The 23,509-nt window shown below is 41.2% G+C and overlaps 1 protein-coding gene across 12 annotated transcripts in view; it reads right to left on the minus strand.

The window, feature by feature from the left end:
- ULK4 (unc-51 like kinase 4) overlaps positions 1–23,509 on the minus strand; it is a 521,202-nt gene that overhangs the window by 368,838 nt on the left and 128,855 nt on the right. For all 12 annotated transcript variants that reach the window (XR_009492338.1, XR_009492337.1, XM_024983119.2 and 9 more), the window contains one exon: positions 17,151–17,278. Coding sequence is in view for 10 of the 12 variants with exons in the window: in XM_024983119.2 (XP_024838887.1) it covers positions 17,151–17,278 (128 nt within the window). In the remaining 2 variants the exon portion in view is untranslated. The remainder of the gene's footprint in view (positions 1–17,150; positions 17,279–23,509) is intronic.

Genomic DNA, 23,509 nt, shown 5'->3' on the forward strand with positions numbered 1-23,509 from the left:
TTGTATTTTCTCATTTGTGCAATACCTGTTCAGATCTTCTGCTGATTCACCCATGGGTTACTAGTCTTTTGTTATTGATTTGAAGGCATTATTTATATGGTCTAGAACTGTCCCTCTTCTTCTGTCTTCTCCTTTTGTCTTTCACAATGAAGTCTTCAATCCACTGGAAACTGCTTTATCATAAGGATTTTAAAAGGAATCTAATCCCATTGCTTTTCCAGGCAGACACACTTACCCTGGTACTATGCATTGAAAAGGTACTTCTAAAACTAAGGGTGGAAGAAAAGGAGCAAAAGCACAAATTTTTGGCAAAGTCTGACTAAAAAGCAGTTTCATTTGTAAATTAGCTTTTCTACCCAATGAATCTAAGTGATGGCTATCAGAGTTGTACACAGGCAGAAGTTTGAAGATTTATTCTCTATAGAAAGTAAAGCAGAAAGGTTGTAGACTAAGAGAAAGCAAACCAAGTCAAAGAAGGGGCCAACAAACAAAACTGGGAGTCTCGGTGAATTTCTGAACAAATACCAGGACTTCTAGCCCCCTTCCCCAGGGGGCTCCCCACACCCAGGCAGCCAGGTCCCTGCGTCCCAGGCTGACAGCAAAAATGCTCTTTGGTGAAACTAACTGGCTCAAGAGAAACATCCTAGAGATACTGATGCTAAAGTTCATGTCAAAAATGCCCCATGTTGAGTAGTATTCGAGGGTGTAAATATACCACAATTTATTTCAGTGTTGATGGACATTGAGGCTGTTTCAACTCATGCATACTACCAAGCATAACTTAGGCTGGATCCATGGAAACATTTCTGCTGGATATATACTTGGAAGTGAGACCACTGGATCATAAGGTATGCCTGGCTTCAGATTAATAGGCACTGCTGATATTCAGTTTTCCAAAGTGATGAAGTCAATTTACATTGCAACAGGTAGGTGTAAGAATTCCATTTGCTCTATATTCTTGCCACAATTTTTTTCATGTGTTAATTGGCCATTTGAAGATAACCAGTTTTATAAAGTTCCTGTTCAAGTCTATGCTCATTTTTCTCTTGTATTGTCTGCTCTTCAGTGCTTTATACATTTTAGCTAAGGGCCCACATCAATTATATGTGTAGCAAATACTTTCCACTACGCTATGGACTTGTTACTTTCTCAGTGATCCTTTGTGGTGAATCGAAGATCTTAGTTTTAAGGTAACCCAATTTATCAATATTTTATGACAGTGCTCTTGTATCCTGCTTAAAAAAAAAAAAATCCTGGTCTATTCCAAGGTAATAAAGAAATTTTCAGGTGTTAGCTACTGCAAACTTGTTTTCTCTTTTTACATGAATTAAATCGACATGAATTAACTTCTATGCACAGAGTAATTTAGAGCTTTTTTTCCTTGTACTGATATCAAAATGACCCATTTTCCACTTGCTGTAAAAACCATCACTTCCTCACTGTTTTATCCTATGTCTCTTCTGCTCTTCTCCATATTTTCCATCCTTCTGTCTCTCCTCAATGGTCCCAGATGAATTCAGAACCGTATATTAATTCTGTTATTAATACTGTCATTATTAATATTATCATTAATACTGGTATTAATATAACAGTATATTAATTATTCAGCTCTAATATGCAGTTAGCCCAATCCCCCGAGCTCTGCATCTCAGTCATAGAATACCCACTCTGTTCTTACAGTTCTAGTTCTCTACCGAAATTCTCCATTTTCCAAATTCCTGAATACACTGATCATAGTTATTTTAAGGTAGCTTTGTGATTAATTCCATTCTCTGTAACCTCTGTGGATATTGTAATTTATCTCACTTGTTTTTTTTATCATATCATCTTATCCTCTTGCAGGCTCAATTGCTTTCTGTATATATACAGTCTGTGAGAAGTGGAAGGATTACTTTGAGACCGAGGGTTAAACTCCTCCAGACTGGATTTACATGTAACCCTGGATCACCTTAATCCAACCAGAGATGATGATGATTCAAAAGTGGGCTTCTTTCCCTGTTCCAGGAAATCCTCCAAATAAGTAACAGGGATCCAAATAAATAAATCCTCCAGATAAATAACAGAAACAGAGAGCAGGGAAAATGGAAATGTTTATCTTTTGGACATAGAAGAATGCAAAAGAACTTCCATCAAACCTGTGGTGGATTCATGTTGATGTATGGCAAAACCAAAACAATATTTTAAAGTAATTAACCTCCAATTAAAATAAATAAATTTATATTAAAAAAAGAAAAAGTAAATTTATACTTGTGCCTAAGGAGTCAATTTTTTCTAAAATCTAAATTATCTATTACAAAATTTAATACTGTGCTACTTAATTAATGTAGTATGACATACCATTTCTTTAAAGCAAAAACTACTCACTTTCAGCCACTAGCACAGACTGTTAAAACATAAGAAAATATCCATTACCTCCACTGGAGAAATAAAAGACTGATGGGATCCATAACAATATAAAACTCACTCTAGAATGATGCTCCATTTCTTCATGCCCTCTCCAATGCCTTCCCATTACAGGATGTGTTTACACAGGCTATCAGAGAATAAACTGACTTCACGGACAAGGGAACATTAGCTACTAAAAGAACTCACATTCTATGAAGGAAATAAAATGTAGAGACATTTGAGTATAGTATCCATAAACACTTTACAATTTTTCTACAACCAAACTGCAAATGTTATTTCTTAGTGGTCTACAAGGGTATCAAGCTGAAAAGATCAACATGCTGAACAATAATCCAAGTGTTATTGAAATGGGGAAGCCTGGGAGTTGAGACAGACATAGGGAGTGGATTGGGTTCCTTTGGGGCAACTTGAAGATTCCTCTTGGGCATGCCACTGAATATGTAAAGATGATACAAACCTGGAGTTTGGAGAGGTCATACAGATGTATACCAACCTATTTGAAGCCACTGGATTGGATGAAATCACCCTAGGACAGTGGTGAAAGAGAAACAAAGAGGGCCCAGGAAGATGCAGAAGAGGGAGAACCAATGAAGAAGAGACTGAGGTGGGAAGAAAGCAAGGAATGCATGTTAACTCTTACCATGAGCCCTTTCACTACAAAGGAAGATTCTGGTTCAAGTTGGCCAGCTGAACCCAAGCATTTTACTTCTCTTTTTTCCACATCCCCTTAGGAAATCCACATTATCCCTAAAAAGAGGAAGCTGTACCATTCACAGCTAGAACCTTCCAAGAATTTTGTCAAGATGACGGTGCAGATGGAAGGGGAGAGAGGCAAGCGCCCATGAAGGAGAAACCTGCCAGGGAAGCAAGGAGAACCCCAGCAGCACCCTCAGCTCCAAACAGCAGGGAGACATATTTAGGCACTGGAACTGATAAGAAGAGGCGAGTTCCTCACACCTAAGGACAGTTTTTGAAGAAACTAGAACCAGCAAATCCGGCACAAAGACCATGGTGACTACAAGGAGAGGGATCCCAGGAAGACTGCAGGAAGGAAAACTTTTAAAGCAAAGGAATGACTTGATGAAAGTAGCATTTGAAGAACATGAATCTGGTATGGCACAGACAAATGATGAGAGAGGAAGGAAGCCAGATAGGCCATTAGCAGTTATGAGTGTGCAGGTAAAGAGGAGAAACAGAAAGGAACTTGAGAGACAAGAATAAACTGCCTGGAAATGGTGTGAATAGGAGATAAGACTCCAGTAGTCTTTTTCAGAGACAAGGGCACATCCACGTTGTGAGAAATCAATCATACGGATTTTTTAAACAGAGAAGTCATGCTCCTTTAACTTAGTCCGGGATCCTCCAGGATGCCATCACCCCTGCCCCACCCCCATTCCTACCCCCTGAAACCCCTCCCTCCCGTTCCGGTCCTACTGGACTCACTGTGCCCACCAACGGACCACTCCCTTGTCGACTTCTGCTGCAGACCTTACCATGTGTCGTTGGATGCTGCATACGATGCAAACTGTGGCTAATCCATCCCATTTGGATTCGCCTTGGACCACCTCACAAATGGGTCCTTGTTGAGACCATATACTATTCCAGAAAATCAAAACACCACACTTTTCCTTGCTTCACTTCAATCTAAACCCACTGGTATCTATCTACTGTACATTTTTTATAACTAACTTTTCTGCCTTCAGAGAAAATGTGTATTTTAAATACGGAATTTTGGGGGGAGGAAAAATTTGGAATTTAAAATTAATAGATACAGATTACTATGTATAAAATAAACAATAAGGACCTACTATATAGCACATGAGTATATTCAATATCTTATAAAAACCTATAATGGAAAAGAGTCTGAAAAAAAGACATATATGTGTATGTGTGTATATATCAGTTCAGTTCAGTCGCTCAGTCTTGTCTGACTCTTTGCGACCCCATGAATCGCAGCACGCCAGGCCTCCCTGTCCATCACCAACTCCGGAGTTCACTCAGACTCACGTCCATCGAGTCAGTGATGCCATCCAGCCATCTCATCCTCTGTCGTCCCCTTCTCCTCCTGCCTCCAATCCCCAATCAGGGAGATAGATAGATAGATAGATAGATATATATATATATATATATATCCCTGAATTACTTGTTGTACACCTGAAACATTGTAAATCAGCTATACTTCAATACATAAATAAGGGATCCTTTTAGAAAACTTATGAATTTTTGCCTAATTAAAAAATTTATGACGTTTTGATTCCACTTGTTTGACTTAGTATGAATAAAATGCTAGATTTCTAATTATTAAAAAAGATATGCAGTAAGCAACAAAGGAACAGCACAGGGAACTACAGTCAACGTCTTGTAATAGCCTATAATGGAAAATAATTGCAAAAATAATATACATTTATATGTAGAACTGAATCACATTGCTGCACACCTGAAACACTATAATAAGTCAGCCATACTTCAATAAAATATATATATTAAAAAGAATAAAGGATCTTCAGCAAGCTCATCATCCAATACTTTTCTTTGTAATTGAAGCGGTTCTCTCTTGGGTTATGATGCTCAGGTGATAGTTTTGATCTGAATTTAAATTACATGGACACACCACACGTACAGATCTATTCTGGGTTTATTTCTTCAGTTTCAAAATGTAATAGATATTTAGGAATAGACATACTTAGTAATCAGCAGAATCCACACACTAGCTACATCATCTCTGCAGCAAGGGTCATTATGATTTGAAAAAAAAAAAAGGGACAAACAGCAGTTCCTGACATGTCCCATCTCTAAAAAGATATTAACTCATATTCATAGAAAACCAAATCACAGAAATTGATAGCAATATCGGAAAAAAAAAAAAACTGAGAGGCATAGGGATGATAAAAATCTATTATATGTCCATTTGTCTATTTGGTCTGTGCAGAATTTCAGAAAAATGACTGTGATGGACTTTGTGGATTACCCAAAACAGAAACAGGTTGTGACTGCAACTGCAGCTGTGATTTCAGCTTGGTACCTCTACTGCAGCAAATTAGCACTGCCCCGGGATCTTATAGTTGTTATTGACCTGGCAAAGGCTTTTTTCTACATGTAAATATGGAAGAACCATCAGCACATGTTTGCTTTTTACTCATCACGGCAAACAGCAAATGTTCAGGGCCTTGCCTTTGAGCTCTGCCAACAAACCCGCTCTTGGTTATCAGTCAGCAAAGATCTGCATTGTCTTGACGTCCCACCAGCATCACACTTGTACTTGTACACTAGCACTTTGATGACGTGAGACATTAGGCTATTGGACCTGAGGAGCTTCAGTTGGCTTAGTAAGACATTTAAGAGACAGATAAACTCCATAAAAATCCATTGTCCACTAGGCCCCAGTGAAGTTTCTAGGGCTCAACAATCTAGAACACGTTGAGCTATCCCTCCAGAGCAAAGACAAGTTATCGCATCTTCTACTGATTATGACCAAAAGGTGGGCTTTGTGAACCTAGGCGGCAATATATACCACATTAGACTGTGTCCCTCTGACTCATTTTCTGAGAGACCCATACACCTACTAGTTTTTAATGGAGCTGGAATGAATGAAGGCTCTGTTGTAATTCCCATCTGCAGTGTAAGCAGTTCTTCCACGTGGGCCATATAACCCCAGCACATCTACTGGTACTCTCAGTATCTTGTGGGTTATCTTATGGGAATATTTACGTGATATTTACACGGGTCCCCAGGAAAACACCAATAAATGAATCACAACACAGGTCTTTGGGTTGCTGTCGTCTGAAGGTTTGTGTTCATCCCCAAATTTAACTAGAATCCTAACACCCAGTGTTATGATGTTAGGAGGTGATTAGGTCATGGGGGTAGAGCGCTCATGAAGGAATCATTGCCTTCATAAAAGAGAGCCCTCAGAGGGCCCTAGTCCCTTCCTCCATGTGTGGACACAAGGATAAGCCTGCAACCTAGAGGAGGGCCTTCATCCAATCCACAACGGCATCCTGATCTCAGACTTCCAGCCTCCAGAACTATGAGAAATATACATGTCATTTATAAGCCACCCACCTGAGCCACAAAGGAAGCCCCTTTATAAGCCACCAATCTTTGATATTTTGTTAGAGCAGCTAACAGTTTTAGCTGCCAAGTTTTAGAGTTAAGTCATATTCTGCAGATCACTGTTCTTTTGAGAAACAGCCCCTGACAGAGGATGAACGTGACGAGTGACATCAAATGATCACATGATATGAGTAACCCATCAGTAACTGTATCATTAACCTGCCACACCAAGCCACCAGGCTGGGCACACACAGCAGTAACCCATCATCAAGTGCACTGGTAAGTGTAAGAGCGAAGCTTGAACAGGTCCAGTAAGAACTACTAAGCTGAATGAGCAGGTGGTGCAGAGTCCTTTGACACAGTCCCTCTAGCACTGTCTCTCCTCTCTCGATCCTGATAAAGAATTATTTATAAGCAGTTGACCCAACAAGAAAATCACTGAGCCTGGTTAGTGAATGGTTCACTACAATACGCTGGCAGCAAATCAAAGTAGACTGCTGCCAGCATGACAAAAGAAATCAAATGAGTCCCTGAAAAGGAAACCCAACACATTTTGTTTTACTTAATGTTCAAACTGAGACATGGCTAAAGGTACTGATGCCTGCTGATTCGTGGGCACTGGCTATCAGCTTGAATCTTCTATTAATGGCCAGGGACTATGAAAAAAAAAGAGTTAAAAACTGGTGACCAGAAGTTCTGGGAAAAGTCTATGTGAGTGGACATCTCAGAGTGGGTACAAAGCATGATGACATTTGTGTACCACGTGGATGCCCACTAAAGGACAACTACTTTACAGAAGCCTCTCTACACTCAGGTAGAGAAGATGACACTTTCTGCAAATGTCAGTCAACACAATTTCTCCAGTCACCCCAGGGCTTGCTCATGGGCCCTCATCCAGAGGGGCCTTGGTGGCAGTATTAGAGGATATGTATGTGCTCAGCAAAAAGAACGCTCCTCTTCAATTATGACCGAGATCCTGCCCATCCAGCCAACACGAGAAACCAACACTGTGCCCCCAGTCTAGCCCATAACCTGGGGAGACCTGCCAGTCAGCTAGCAACAGACTGGTGCATGAAAGGGGCAGTAAACTCTCCTTTAAGTAAAGACAAAGAAACGCCTTCTTTATCACCATGATAATCAAAGTAACACTCTATCTGATCAAGGAACTTATTAACAGCAAAAGAAGTGTGGTAATATGCTCAGGTCCACTGAATTCACTATTCAGCAAGTAGCCATCACCCAGAGACTTCTGGGTAACTGAGAGGAAGAATGGCCAACTGCAAGCTCAGTGGTGCTGCCAGCTGGGAAACAACACAACACCGGGCCTTATAACAATGAGGTGTAATGTTTTGAATCAACAAACAAAACATAGGCTTTAGCATTCCCATTCATCAAAACACACAGGTCTGGTGGTAACTGAGAGGCAGAAGTGGGAGGACTACCTCTCACTCACTGCTTTTTTACCTACAGTTTCCACGACCCTGAGCTCTGCTGGAATGGTTCCAAGCAAGAATGGTTTCCACCAGAGGACAAAATAATTCCATCTGGGGATGGAGAGGATCACTCTACTGATGAAGAGTGAGTGATCACAATCACCAAAGAAATATTACGTTGCTGCCAAACAGTGTGGACAGGGTCAACAAGGACCTTGGAGAGTCTCTGAAGAGCCTGCAGGATTTCCACATGCACAGTCGCTCAGTCGTGTCCGACTCTTTGAGCCTCCACAGACCATAGCCCCCCAAGCTCCTCTGTCCACGGGATTTCCCAAGGCAAGAATACTGGTGTGGGTCACCATTTCCTTCTCCAGGTGATCCTCCTAACCCAAGGATCAAATTCACATCTCTGTCTCTTCCTGCATTGGCAGGTAGATTGTCTACCACTAGCACTGCTTGGGAAGCACAGATACTTTTCTGTATCTAATAGCTAAAGTTAAGGAAACGCTAAGCAACCAACAAAAACCTGGGTCATATCCTTCAAGTACTTGACAAAAGTACAATTCTGTGATTCAAGTTTATTTATAACGATGGAACTTCTGAATCATCAGGATTCATGATACACATTTGTCATCGTGCTCAGATGCCCTCAAAAGGTAATCTCACCAACTAGTCAAATGTTGCCCTTCTAACTGTACTTAGGATATAAGATAGTGGTTGGTGTTTTTTTCCTTAATTTGACATTATCATTTTAATTTGCACTTCTCTGATTACTCTTGAGACTGACTATGAATCTCTTTACATAGATTAACTCTATTACATACAATGCAAAACTTTACAGAATTTCTTAGTATGAAATTTTACTTCTGATTTGTGGGGCATATAAAAGTTTCTAAACTATATATAGCCAAACTATCATTATTTCCTTTTATGGTTTATTTCATTGCTTTTCTGCTCAGAAAAGCTTTCCTTGCCCATATTTAAACATATTTTCTTCCAACTGTTTAGAGTTTCTTTCTCATATATAATTCTTTAATCCATCTGGAATTGACTTTTGTATGGTGTAAGCTCAGAAAATAATTTTTCCCACACAGTTAACCAATTATACAGAGTAAAATTTTTTTAAATCTTCCTTTTAAGATCAAAGCAGATTTCCCCGCCCCCCCCCCCCCCCGCTGATTACCATATTAATAGCAATGCTATGGGGAAGGGGAAAAAAAAAGTCTAGGAGAACCTGATCCATCAGGAGGCACTGACATTTCAGGCTCACAACAAACTACACAATGAACTTACAAGGCTCTTCATCCCCTAAAAGGGTTATCATTTCTAGAGAAACATAAGACCCTATTTTATCTCCCGTCATTTTCAATATGAGTATGAAGCCATTTGGAGAAATAGGTGGACATTTGGGGGCTATCATATCCTTTTTATTTAATCCTGACAGCTCAATTTCACTGCCTGTCATGCAAGATAGATTTGAGAGCTTGACATCATAGAAAATGTACTGAAATTTAATCCATAAAAGGCTGATGGTGATGATGGTAAGCAGGAAAAAATATCTACATAAAATAGCAAAGGTTATCGTGGGCTCTTGATGTGAAGTTTCAGTTCTCAGGCAGACGGGTAGCATTGCCGTTAGCTCAAACATCCAGCTGCTAACAGAGTTCCAAGGCACAGGTATGGAAGAGAGAACAATTTTCTCTATGAACTCATCACAGAGAATTTTAACATCTCTCTAACCTGAAGTCTGCCTCCCTTTTGCAAACATTTATATTCAACGTTGCATTTCATATGCACACTGGTGTAATACCTGGGCATCAAAGCAAGAAGGAACACATACCAACCTCCCAGCTGGGAGGTGTGGGCAAGGCCAAATAGGGTGCTAACCTTCCATCCTCTGCCTGGTGGAAGCAGGCAACAGTGACCTGATTCTCCTGTCAGGCATAATACCCAACAGACAGCAGGCAGTGGGCCCTCCATTCCCTGCCCAGCCAAGCAAGCCACTCTCCAGTCCCCCTGCAGGGGCAGTGACAGCATGTCTGAGCAAGAAGCTGATCTTCCATTCTACGGCCAAGGAGAAGCAAACAGCAATCTGATTTCCCCGGCAGGTTAGTTATCAATGGGGCCCAGTGACAAGCCGGACCTTCACCCCTCCCCTAGCAGTGACAAGACTTAACACCAAGCGAGATGAAGACACATCCTATTACACAAGGTAACAGGCAAAATGTCAGGGATATAATCTTAAAAATCACTAACCACAGCAAGAACCAGGCAAATCACAACATGAATCAAAAAACACAATCAACACATGCTAACACCAATATGAACCAGGTGCTAGAAGGATCTAATAACAATTTCTAAGCAGGCGTCATAAAAATGTTTCAAATGATCTGAAAGACCAATGAAAGAACTGAAAATTTCAGGAGAAAAAAGTTTTTAAAATAACCAATGTAAGCTACAGAACTTTTGAAAACTACATTAACCAAAACTGAAAAGTCAATGGACCGGTTCAAGAATAGAGCACAGGTAATAGAAAACGTGATCAGTAAACTTAAGGACAGATTAGCTGAATTTACAATATCTGAAAAGTAGATACAAAGAGGCTTATTAAAGAAAGCGTCTCAGGGACCTACCAGACAATAACAAAATGCCTTCTATTTGTATCATCGGGATCCAGAAAGGGAGGAGAGAAACAATGGGACTGAAAAAGTATCTGAAGAAATAATGCCTGAAAAATACCCAAATTTAGCAGAAGACTTAAAGGAACAAACTCAAAACAGGAGAAACCCAAAGAAACTCACACTAAAGATATATAACAATTAAACTTTTTTAAATCCTAAAGACAAAGAAAATGCCTTTAAGACAGCAGAGAAAAATGATCCATGGCTACTGGAGGAACAGCAACTGAAATGAAAGATGTCTCGTATGCAGCTACCAGTTTGGTTCCAGGACCCACTGCTGATGCCAAAATCCGTGGACGCTCAAGTCTGCTCTCAATGTTCGCACAGTTTCGCATCTGAGGACTCAACCGACCATAGACTGTAGTTCCGTCTAGATTTATTGGGAAAATACCTGCGTGAACGTAAACCTGCAAAGGTCGATCCCGTGTTGTTCAAGAATCAACTGCGCTGCCAAACGATTAGTGTTCTTTATACACCTCAATATCTCTTCTTTGGAGTTACATCACACACTACCAAATTATTTTTCAAGCTTTAGAGACTGCTGTATTTAATTTTATTTTTCATTAAACATTCACCTGACACTTAAATCCAAGTCATAAAGCAGCTATATGCAAAGCAGAGCTGCCACCCCTACCCCTGTCCCCGGCTGTCTTTCACTCCATATAAAATGCCACTTTGTTCATTCTTAATTTATCCTTCTGTTCTTTTTGAAATACTAATAAGTGCATATGTCTTTCCTGTTTTCTCCCTCGTTCTTACACAGAAGTTAGTATGTAATAAGTACCCTTCTGCACCTTGCTTCTAGCAGGATAATATGTCCTGGTGATCAGTCCATGGCTGTGTATAGAGATCCTACTTGTCCATTCTCACAGCTGCAGAGTCCTCCATCATGGGTACTGTGGCTACAAGAATTCTAAAAACGTCTCTCCCACGATTCCTACCCCTTGACTATTCAAAACACTAATCTGAGTACAACAGTGAAGGAATTTTAAAGATAAAAAGGAACAAAATTATTTCATTTGCAGAGACATGGATGAGCTTAGAGACTGCAAGACAGAATGAAGCAAGTCAGAAAGAGAAAAACAAGGATCATATATTAGCATGCATATGTGAAATCTAGAAAGATAATAGAGGTGAACCTATTTGCAAAGCAGAAAGAGACACAGATGTAGAGAACAAACATATAAACACTAAGGGGGGAAAGGAGTGGGAACAAATTGGGAGACAGGGGTTGACACATATCCGCCGCCACGAGTAAAACAGGTAACTAATGAGAACCTACTGTATAGCACAGGGAACTCTACTCAGTGCTCTAAGGTGATCTAAATGGGAAGGAAATCCAAAAAGGAGGCATATATGTATACGTATGGCTGATTCATTTTGCTGTACAGCAGAAACCAACACAATGATTGTAAAGCAACTATACTTCAATTAAAAATTTTTAAAAATAAAGTCCCAATTTGATTATCCTCAAATTACGTAGGTTATCTGCATGAGCCCAACCCAATCAGCTGAAACCTTTAAAAATGGGGCTTTCTACTCCTGGTGGCAGAAGAGTGAGGAAAGACATTTGAGTCGGTGGAGGGGATTCAAGGTTTAAAAAGGGCAACTACCCAGTGCACTAGCCCCAAGCATCCAGTATCGTGCATCGAACCTGGACTGGCAACTCGTTTCTTACATGATATTTTACATGTTACAATGTCATTTTCCCAAATCTTCCCACTGGGACGACCCAGAGGGATGGTATGGGGAGGGAGGAGGGAGGAGGGTTCAGGATGGGGAACACATGTATACCTGTGGTGGATTCATTTTGATGTTTGGCAAAACTAATACAATTTTGTAAAGTTTAAAAATAAAATAAAATTAAAAAAAATAAAATAAAATAAAAAAAACTCCTTAAAAAAAAAAAAATAAAAAAATAAAAAGGGCAACTACCTGGGTCCAGGAAAAAAGCAAATGGCTCTGCTGTGAAATGCCAATGGAGAGGAAGGACGGCCCCTAGAAGCCAAAAGCAAGCCCCAGCCATAAACCAGCAACAAAGTGGGGACCTCGGTCTTACAGCTGCAAGGAAATGAACTCTACCAACAATCAGTGCTCTTGGAGAAGACCTCAGCCTCAGACAAGGACTGCAGCACCAGCCAATAACTGTACTTCGACCCTGTGAGACATGAGCAGGGGGTCCAGCTACAAAGAGCCTGACCTCCCGACCCACATGAACTGTCAGATGAATACATGCGTGTTGTCCTAAACCACTGAGTTTTCTGTAATGTGACGGCAGGAAGAAGAAACTAACACAAGGGTGACCACAATTCTCCAGCTAGTCTGCTGTATATAGTTTACCGTTAACAAATGATGCCTCATGCATGTGTCATCTCACGTCCTTGCCAATAACAGATCTTTGGACAGTGTATCCGAGAAGTGAGATGGCTGGGACAAAGGGTAAAAACATGGAATTTCTCTAGATACAGACAAATTCTTCTTCACAGTAGTCACAGTATTCTGCCATTCCCACCAGCAGCAGAGGACAGTGCCAGCTGCCCCACAGCCTCACCCACAGAACATGTTTCAGACGCTATCAGTGTGCTGAGTGAGAAAGAACACTCAGTGTAGTTTCTCTTGTAACGAGGAGTATGAGGTGCTCTCCTCTAATAATAAGGAAGATTCAGCATTTACTCACAGGTTGAGGAGTCATCCTCACTCTTTTTTCCATGAACTGTTTCTAATTAAGTCTGTTTCTGCTGAGCATCTCTTGGCGAGTCTTGACATCTGAGTTCCATGTTTCCTTACGTATCTCGTGATTCTTGGTTGTCCATTTATATTTTAAGAGGATGCACTGAAGCGTTGTTGGAAGGTCTGCATGCAGGAGTGGGGCTCACGATGGATGGGCTCCAATACAGGAACATGGGGCAAGGTTTCTTGAGCTACAGTAGAGGGACAGGCAAATGGCCAGCCCCTGTGGAGACAGGATCAGCTTCCCTGAGGTTAACCTCCAAACTCTGGTCAAGAGCATGGAAATCAGGCTGCCAACAGACTGCAAGTCAAGGAGGGGTAGACGGCAGATGTCCTCACCCTCGAGACTAAGCAGCTGTTCTACGATCCTCATTATAGGGTCTCACAAAGCACCTCATCTCCCTCTGATACGTCTCAAACCCCACATCTGAAGCCTCACCGGTTCAAACCATCCAGAATATACCTCAAGTCTCCCGGTGCAGCAGAAGAGGCAGAGCGTCCCAGATGCTCAGGCCTGGCAATCAAGTCCGCATGCAAATTGCCATCAGTCTTCCTATGTTGAGTCTCACCTCCCTCTCACCACTGACTTCAAAGGTACCTTTACACCTGCCTTTCTCAACCTGTCCTGAGTTTTGCCAGGAGGTGACCAGGTCTCCTCCCAGCTTCTCCCTCTGCAGACATTAATGGACCTCAGTGAACATTCATCTCTCACCCTTCCAGCTTCCAAAACACCAGGACAGGTGACAGCATTCCTCTGCCTCAGTCACCTTTCCCTTTGCGGTTTTGTGACTTTTTGATTCCTTTACCCTCAGTTTAATACGGCACCAGGAGAGAGCATGTTTGAGCAGAAGATGACTACGAGATTGTTTCCATTAGAAACCCTCCTCCATCTGTTCCTTTCCTCTTCCTGGCATTCCCCATGCTCTGCATGTGAGGTCTCCTGGACCAACACTCCGACTTTCCTACTGTCTCCACATGAATCTCCACGTCTTTGTCATTGGCTCTGCGTGGGTCAATGTGTCCTTTCAAAGCACTAATGCCGTCCCCAGCAGAGGCCATTTGCTTTTGGTTCTTCTGCTGAATTTCAGAAAACTGCTTCTCCATGGAGTTTTCATTCCTTGTTTGTTAACATTTTCTGTCTATTCCATTAGTTCTGCCTCCGTGAGGGCTGCCTGCCCTTGTTCGTCCTCCTTCAATTACTTCCAGCATCTCTGTCAGTGGACTGTGACCAAGCTCTGCTTGCTCAAGACTTCCTCCCCCAGCTCGGCACCTGATCAGACCAGGTTGTGGCAAAGATACAGGTGGGGAGGGGACGTGTTCTCTCCAAGTGCTGGAAAATGAGATCACCCCCCTGCAGCCTCAGTCAGGGGCAGACTGGCCCCCAAGGCAGCTCCACTGTGGATGCCCTGGGGACAGGACTACTGGCCCAAAAACCACACCAAAAGCACCTGCATTCTGCACCCAACAGAAGACCTGAGGTCTGCTATTCCCCCAGGCTTAGAGCACAGAGTGTTCACATCTCTACCCACAGCACAGGAAGAATGGGGCTCACGCTTACCTCTCCCACAAGGCTAAGCCTCACCCTCCAGAGACGGCAGAGTAGGGGTCAGGGTTAGGGTGTGCATTCAGGCCACCATCTGTCCACCATGGCCAAAGTTTCTAAATATTCACTCAGGGACACAGAAATCACAGTCACTTCCTAGGAGGACCAAGCCTGTCCCACTCAGGCTCTCACAGTTCTTTCCTATTAGAGAGTCTCTGAGTTGGGGTGAGGAGCGGAATTTGAGATAGGATGATTAGAGTGGCTCTCAGAAGCAGTAACCACTAGACTGAACAGAAAGCTGAATGAGCTGAGGAAATCAGCCAAGCACGCGGCTGCGGGGAGAGCACGGTGGGCACAGGGAACACCGGAGGGGAGTGTAATGAGCAAGCGTGCGCAGGAAGTAGCAAGAACTGTGCAGCTGGCTGGCTGGAGGGGGCGCAGGAGGAGCTGCGGAACACAAGGGCTGAGAGGCGGGCAGGCATGAGATGAAATCAGCCCACAGTCAGAGTGGGGGGTATTATTTCAGCCCAACAGGATGCTATGAGGAGAATGCGAACAGGCAAGAAACAAAAGCTGATTCACACTGTGTAAGAGACACTCTTGCTGCTAAACAGACCAGACTATGAGTCTAAGAAATGATGGAAGAACACCTGTTGAGAAACTATATTACTTGTTCTGGAGGAAAATGATGGTAGATACAAGGAGAGATGAGAGGCAGCAAAGACAGTGATGAGGTCTTTACTGATAGGTAAGAGCAACTACTGCTTCCAGCCATGATGGGCTCACAGGATCAGGGCACACCCTCTCATCTATAACCACTAACAAATAGACAAAACATATGAGATATCAGTTCTCAACTGGACATAAGACAACAAAGGGTTGATCCCTGAGAGATGAGAATCAATGGAAATTTCTTAGGATCCTGCACATGACCCACACCAAGAAGTGGTTCACCTGCGATGTGATGACAGGCTAAAGACAGATATAAGGAAGAATCAAACAGAAAACTACAAATACCTTCGAAGTGATGAACATGCTCAATGAAAGTCATGTGCCCATGAACTGATATTGACATGTGGTAGAACCCATCTGTGTGAAAAGACATTTTCAAAGATAAGAAACATAAAACTGCATTAGGGGTCAACACCAACAGGAACATTTGCAATCAGATTTGATAATAAGGACTCTCACTTTGACCCCTAATTAAGCAAAATGTTAACTCTTCTCCCCAAAAGAATTCTATCTTTCCCATTATTAGACCTATGTTACAAATAGGATATACTCAATTATTAGCAGTATATATTTTTTCTTTAACTTGAGTGAAGTAGTTGATTTACAATATTGTGTTAATTTGTGCTGTACAGCAAAGTGATTCATACATTATTTTTCATATTCTTTCCATTGCAATTTATCACAGGTTACTGAATATGGTTCTCTGTGCTATAGAGGAGGACCTTGTTTATCCGTTCTATATATCATAGTTTGCATCTGCCAATCCATCCCAGGGATAGATTGCGAGTAATGTACTTTTAATTACGTCAACAAAAAATTTGTGAAAATTTGTCTTCTCTCTTGTAATAGAAGTACATACATAATATTCACAATTTTGCTTCTTGATTTGTAAATCCTAAAACATGAACTCTCTGTTTGCAGGATAAAATTTTCCAATCCCTAATCAAGATCCATCTCAGCAATTCTAGAATCTTCCCAGTATTCTACCTTAAGTAAAAAACCAGGTCAAGAAATAGACAGTAAACCCTGTGCTCAAGGTTCCTCTGGGATGTAACCACTGGCCAGACAGTTTCAAAGACATTAACTGAGAAGCATCAGAGGCTGGAGGGAACCTGAGGTACATCAGGCGCTTCTCTTTTTGGAGAGAAGAGGCGAGACTCAGTAACCATGAGAGATCTGCCCAGTCGAGGACCAGTCCACATACACCAGATCCCCATCCTGCCTCCTCCTCTGCTGCAGTACACTGGTTCCCCTGGGCTTTCAGCCACTCGGTCCAGAACCTCATACTAATGAGAACTATGACCAAACCACCCGTCAATAATGCCTTACAAAGATGCAAACCAGAACCACCTTTAACACCTTTAACACACTGTACTCAGACCTAGGAAATTCCTAATACTTAATCACCAGCCGACATCAGTGTTTCCAAGCAGAGGTGACAAGTGAAAAATTAAACCCTTGGAAAAATCTAGGAAAATAATTTTCAATAACCAGGTACATAGGGGCCAAGAAACACTACTAATGAAACAGGCACCAAACTGAAGTCATTGGCAAAATCAGAGAAAATCTTACCTTGCTTGGCAGCTGAGCAGCAGCATCTCGTGGTTATGAATCAAAATATATAAAAGAACCAGAAAGGCTTTGGCTCTAATGGAAGTGGAAGGGCTGTCCAGTAAACGGATAATTGTAGATACAAAGTCCTGTGGGAGACATGAGAATATTTTTTGAGAAAGCATGAAACAAATAAATAGAAGAGTCAACTCTGAAGGTCAATAGATTATAATAACCAAATAGAAAATAAAATAACATCACCTGTCAGTTTTGAAACTCTTTTGTAGTGCTATACTCTATACCAAGTTATTAAAATGTATGATCTCATTTAAACCTGAAAAGTAGCTGGAAAAGGTAACAATATTATCTCTGTTTTAAAAAAGGAAATCTCGAAAAGTTAAGCACTTTGCCCCAAATCACAAAACTGGATTCAAATCCAGGTCAGACAGACAATAAAGCCTGGTTCTTAACCACCCATCACATGACTGGAAGTGTGGCAATAACCAGAACTCAAAGTCACGACTGCATGTCTGCATGAACTTTTGAGCAAACCTTCACACACAAAGATCACACCTCTAGTCCATACAACTAAAGTCCTAGAGACATAAAGTAAAAACAACAGCCAATACGGGACACGGGAAAAAACCTCAATTTCTATGCTGGGAGGGATTGGGGGCAGGAGGAGAAGGGGACGACAGAGGATGAGATGGCTGGATGGCATCACTGACTCGATGGGCGTGAGTCTCAGTGAACTCCGGGAGTTGGTGATGGACAGGGAGGCCTGGTGTGCTGCGATTCATGGGGTCGCAAAGAGTCAGACACGACTGAACGACTCATCTGATCTGATGTACGCATGCTCAGTCACGTCTGACTCTGCAACCCCATGGACTGTAGTTCATCAGGCTCTTCTGTCCATGGGATTTCCCAGGCAAGAATACTGGAGTGGGTTGCCATTCCCTACTCTACTATTTCTATAACATTCTTTACTTAAAGGTTTAACACGACATAGAGGAATAAGTGTTGACAAATGTTAGTGTCATGTTCTCTTGTAACAAAAAGACTGCATCATTCCAGGAGCCTATGGATATGCAAAAAATGGAATATACATACACAGAGGGTTAACAGATATAAGTAGGCAGAAATATGGAATGGGATTATTATAAAGATGATTACAGAGGGCAGGACTTTAAGTTCCTGAGAGTCCTTGGCAGAGGCAAGCACCTAGGAGTGACATTGTGTGTCCAAGGAGATGTAAGCAGTTCAAATTTTTTTATTATTATTATATTTTTTGCCAAAGTGCTTTTACATTGGGTGCTATACTGGAGGGCAGGAAGCGCTTACACAGCCATGTACAGGCTTCTATTTTAAAGTGGAGATATATCTATATCTATGCATCAGTCTTTTTGCCTTTTCATACTGTTCATGGGGTTCTGAAGGCAAGAATGCTGAAGCAGTTTGCCATCCCCTTCTCCAGTGGACCACATTTTGTCAGAACTCTCCACCAAGACCCATCCATCTTGCGTGGCCCTACATGGCACGCCTACAGGGCATGGCGGTCCCTTGAACCGCAAGGAGATCACACCAGTCAATTCTAAAGGAAATCAACCCTGAATACTCATTAGGAGGACTGATGCTGATGCTCCAATACTTTGGCCACCTGACACAAAGAGCTGACTCATTGGAAAAGACCCCCATTCTGGGAAAGACTGAAGGCAGGAGGAAAAGGGGGTGACAGAGGGTGAGATGACTGGATGGCATCACTGACAACAGACACGAGTTTGAGCTTGCTCAAACTCAAGATGGTGAAGAACAGGGAAACCTGGTATGCTGCCATGGGGCTGCAAATAGTCAGACGCAACTGAGCGACTGAACAAATCCACCAGTCTCACCTAGATCCTGAACTGAATAATCAAACTAATTCATCAACTGGGTCGTGAAAAACAGAATCAACACCAAGGTGGCCTTGAGTAATGGACCTGTTTTCACCTTTCCAGTTGACAATAGAAAGCCCATTTCCCACAGTCAACTCTCAGTTCTAATTTATACAGTGAAGCCCATAGATCAAAACAACAAACTGTTTCCCACACTGACACCACTCTCACACATACGCGTGCATAACTGCAAAAGCATGAAAATATCCACTAGCCATGTACTGAAAAACGGTTTCAGATTACTGCAGACTAGAGAGACATGATACCCGACTGCCAATTCAGTATCTGGAAGTTCTGTTTCACATCAAAGAACATTACAGGGACAACTGCAAAATCTGAAAAGGTCTAAATTAGCTATGTTAAATAAATGTCAGCTTTGTGGGACTTCCCTGGTGGTTCTGCGGCTAGGACTGCATGCTCCCAATGCAGGGGGTCTGGGTTCAATCCCTGGTCAGGGAAGTAGCTTCCACATGCCCCAGCTAAGAAGTCCACATGCCACAAGTGAAGATCCCACATGCCACAAGTAAGACCCGGCACAGGCAGGCAGGCAGGTGAACAGTTAGACAGACTGACAAATTAATACATAGTCAAGAAAAAAATGAAAGTTTAAGTGTTTAATCTTTCCTCTAACTGGTAGGAAAGTGAGCTGTCATTTCTCCAAAGCCTTAAAAAAATGTTATTTTCTTCTGACCCAGTTGTTGTATCTCAAGAATTTTAGTGTAACAAAGTGATGATCAAAAGAGCTTTAAGTACAAGAATGCTCATGGCAGTACTGTTCACAAGATAGACAAAAACAGTAAACAAACTTAACATCCCAAAGTAGGGAATTTGTTAAATCATAAGATTCTGGGAAAGATGGAAGGCAAAAGGAGAAGAGGGCAGCAGAAGATGAGATGGATGGATAGCATCACCAGCTCACTGGACATGAATTTGAACAAACTCCAGGAGATAGTGAAGGATACGGAAACTTGGCGTGCTGCCGTCCATGGGGTCACAAAGAGTCTGACACGACTGACCGACTGAACAGCAACATACTGACCGACTGAACAGCAACATTATATCCAGTAATGATGCATGTGAGGAGGGCAGGTGGAGTAGGAAAGAGACATCACAGAAGTGACACTGCATGATTTCCAAAGCCAGGTTTGCAAAGGCCATGCGGCTCCTGTCTGGTTCTATTGAGACACTCTCTCTCTTGGAACCCAGCTGCTATGCTGTGAGGAAGCCCTACTAGCCCTCGGGGACCCTACACGGAATGCGACTGAGGATCCCAAGCCACAGCCCAGTTGGGTTCCCAGGGAATGGCAAGCACCAGCTTGCCAGTCATCTGAGTGAGCCTTCTGGAAAGTTTCTTCTCAGTCTTTCCCAGCTTTGCCTAAATTACCAATTAGTGAAATAAGTAAATTACTGGTCTTGTTTAAGCCACTACATTTTGAGTAGTTACACAGCAAGAGATAAGTGAAATATAGCTTAAGTATACAGTGAAAGAGGAAATTTTACCAGGTGCAATGAAAGTTTTGTACAGCAACAGTTATAATTTTAAAACACAGAAATGTCACTAAGAAGTCATGATGAGGTCTACTCTATGCCTTATTGATATTGTTATGCAGCCATTACTAACAATCTTGAAAAACTAAAATAATGCTTATGATTTTGAGTGAAACAAACTAGAAAAACTATGGCAAATAACAAAGATAAAAAACTGCATACAAGATTTGTTTGTAACACCATAATTCCCAGTCCCTTACAAGATGCAATATATTACAGACTCTAATTTTGGATCTACACCTAAAAGCACCTTATGCCCCAAATAAATTCTCATCTTGTCATTTCAGAAAAAGTAAATGAACAGTACTGACTGACTCCCTAAAACTAACTGCCCAGGGCACCATAGTTAATCTTAAGCAACGTGCACCAGACTTCTAGAACAGTATTAATCTTACAACAAGATTACAGGCTGCAGGCAAAGACCAGTGCCAAGGATGAATAATCAAAACCACCTTCAGAGAGTCAAAATAACCCCGGGTCACTGTAGGTTGCCATCCACTATGTATTCATCTTTGATTTAAATTCATCTCACCATTTGGCTCAACACAACTAAATTTTACACATGGAAGAAAAAAAGCAGAAGCTGTTGAGATCTATAGCCCAAACCACAGATTGAAGAGCTTCTGTCCAACAGTCAAATGGTTCTTGGCAGTGATTGCAGAACAGACATATCTACATAACATAAAGATGATGTTATGAAATGTTCACCATGTGAGGAATTGGTTGAAAGATATGAAGCTTACATCACAAAGTGGTATCTTGATCGAAATTAAGCAAAAGGATAAAAATTCCTTCAGTACATATCATAAAGACAAAATTATGAGATGAATTAAAAAAAACAGTGATGTAGAGAACGTCAAAGTTATTTATTTCCTGCAAATCTCCAAAGGTAAAATCGATTTGTTTCAATCAACTGTCGTAGGTAAAAATCATTTAGTACAGCCTGGCCATTAAATGACAGTAGCCTCAAAAAAAAAAAAAAAGAGAGAGAGAGAGAGAAATCATGTGTGTGAATAACTACACTGACATAGTTTTCCCATTTAATGTTGATGGAAGTGAAAAATGTACTAAAATTGTTTTTGGATTACACTTTCCTTAAAGAAGTTTAGCCAAGTATCTAAGTAAAATGTCTCTTATACAACACATTTATTAATGTAGACTGATGAAAAATGTGACTACAAACTCATGTTATTAATATGCATTAACTAATTACCATATTTTAAATGAGCAACCTTTAAGTCAGAATGCTTAGTGTCTTTGTGAGAAACAAACAAACAAACAAACCCTGAGCTGACTGGCTTTCAGATTTTTCAAAGTTTTATATGCATGAAATTTCATAGTGATCTTCCATAGTACATCCAAACATCATAAGCACCTTCTGGTTTATTATTAATCACTGTTGTGCTACTTCATCAAAATATGAAACCTGAAACAGCTTCAGTCAAACTAGATTGCTGAAATAAAAATGGACAGCAGCTCCTGCTAAAATTAACAAATCAGGCACAAATTACAAAGGTATCCATAGGCAGTAACACCCAGAAGGAAATCATCTTACCAACGAGCATGAGCAAATGCACCTTGAAACACGGTATGACTCTTAAAAAGTAATGTTTAAATTGTTAAGTGACCCTAAAGCATATGAAGTGCCAATGTATGCATCACTGATTGGGCAGCTAAGAGGCACATTCAAGGTCACACACCTCACGGGAAAAAATACATCGCTGAGGCAGATGTTTGAATCCGCGTAACTTGTAAACAAGTTGATGTGAGTGTACTAAGCTCAATTAATTGAAATAGAGCAGAGTAGGGTTCCCAGAGTTTTATATACTTTCAGTTTTCTAATATCAAGAACGAGGCACTAGATTTTTAATGTCTGCTTTTATTTTTTTAAGTCACATGGGTGACTTTGTTTTTTACAAAACAGTACACCAGTTTACTACAATTTTCATATGCTTTCCCCTTTCTCCCTGTATGCATTTATAGGCATGCGTATGTATGTATGTACGCATATGTGTGCATATAGATAGGTAAGTACATGAAAGGAGAGGGGGAAGGAGAGAAGAAGGAAGGAAGAAAGAAGGGAAAGAAAGCAGTCTGCCATTCTAAACCCGTAATGACATCTGCTGCTGCTGCTAAGTCGCTTCAGTCGTGTCTAACTCTGTGCGACCCCAATGACATCTAGTATCCAACAATCATCCTGATTCACATTTCTTGGTCTTCTTAGCTGATTCAAACATTGCTCAGTTGTCTGAAGCTCATTCTCTGACAGATTCTTCAGGAAGAGCTCATGGAAATTGACCTCATCCATGCTCATACCTCTACCTGTGGTCCCTGTAACAGAACACCCGAGATACTGAATATAAAATCCACAGTGACAGCCTCTCAGGGGAGCAGCTAAGACAGTGCATAATTTTACTTAAGAGTTTCTCCTAAAGGAATAATTAAAGAAGTCCACACAAAAGAATTTAGCCATAAGAATGCTCTCTCTTGCCAAAAAAAAAGGGGGAGGGATTCTAAAATGTGCAGCAGTGAACTGCTGGAAAGCACTGGGGTACCTTCACATCATGGACCACCATAACCCTTTGGAAACAATACTGAAGAGTTATACTGAGTTACACACACATTCCTAACATCACTAAAGAGGAAAAGTATGAACAATCGATCTAATTTCTGTAAAAAGATTCTAAAATAGCACGTGCATGTGGCAGCAGGAAAAAGGAAATATGTCAACGTGTTAACACACATACAAACACACAATAAATATCCATTTGAAAAGTATATACAAAAATTTTGAGGAGATTATTTTGGAAACATTAAGCACTTTACTCTTCTGTACTCTATGTTCCATATATTCTGGATTTTCAATACTAACTCCTAAAATTCATGAGTTATAAACATAAC

Source organism: Bos taurus, chromosome 22 (assembly GCF_002263795.3).
Source record: "Bos taurus isolate L1 Dominette 01449 registration number 42190680 breed Hereford chromosome 22, ARS-UCD2.0, whole genome shotgun sequence".
Classification (NCBI taxonomy): Eukaryota; Metazoa; Chordata; class Mammalia; order Artiodactyla; family Bovidae; genus Bos; species Bos taurus.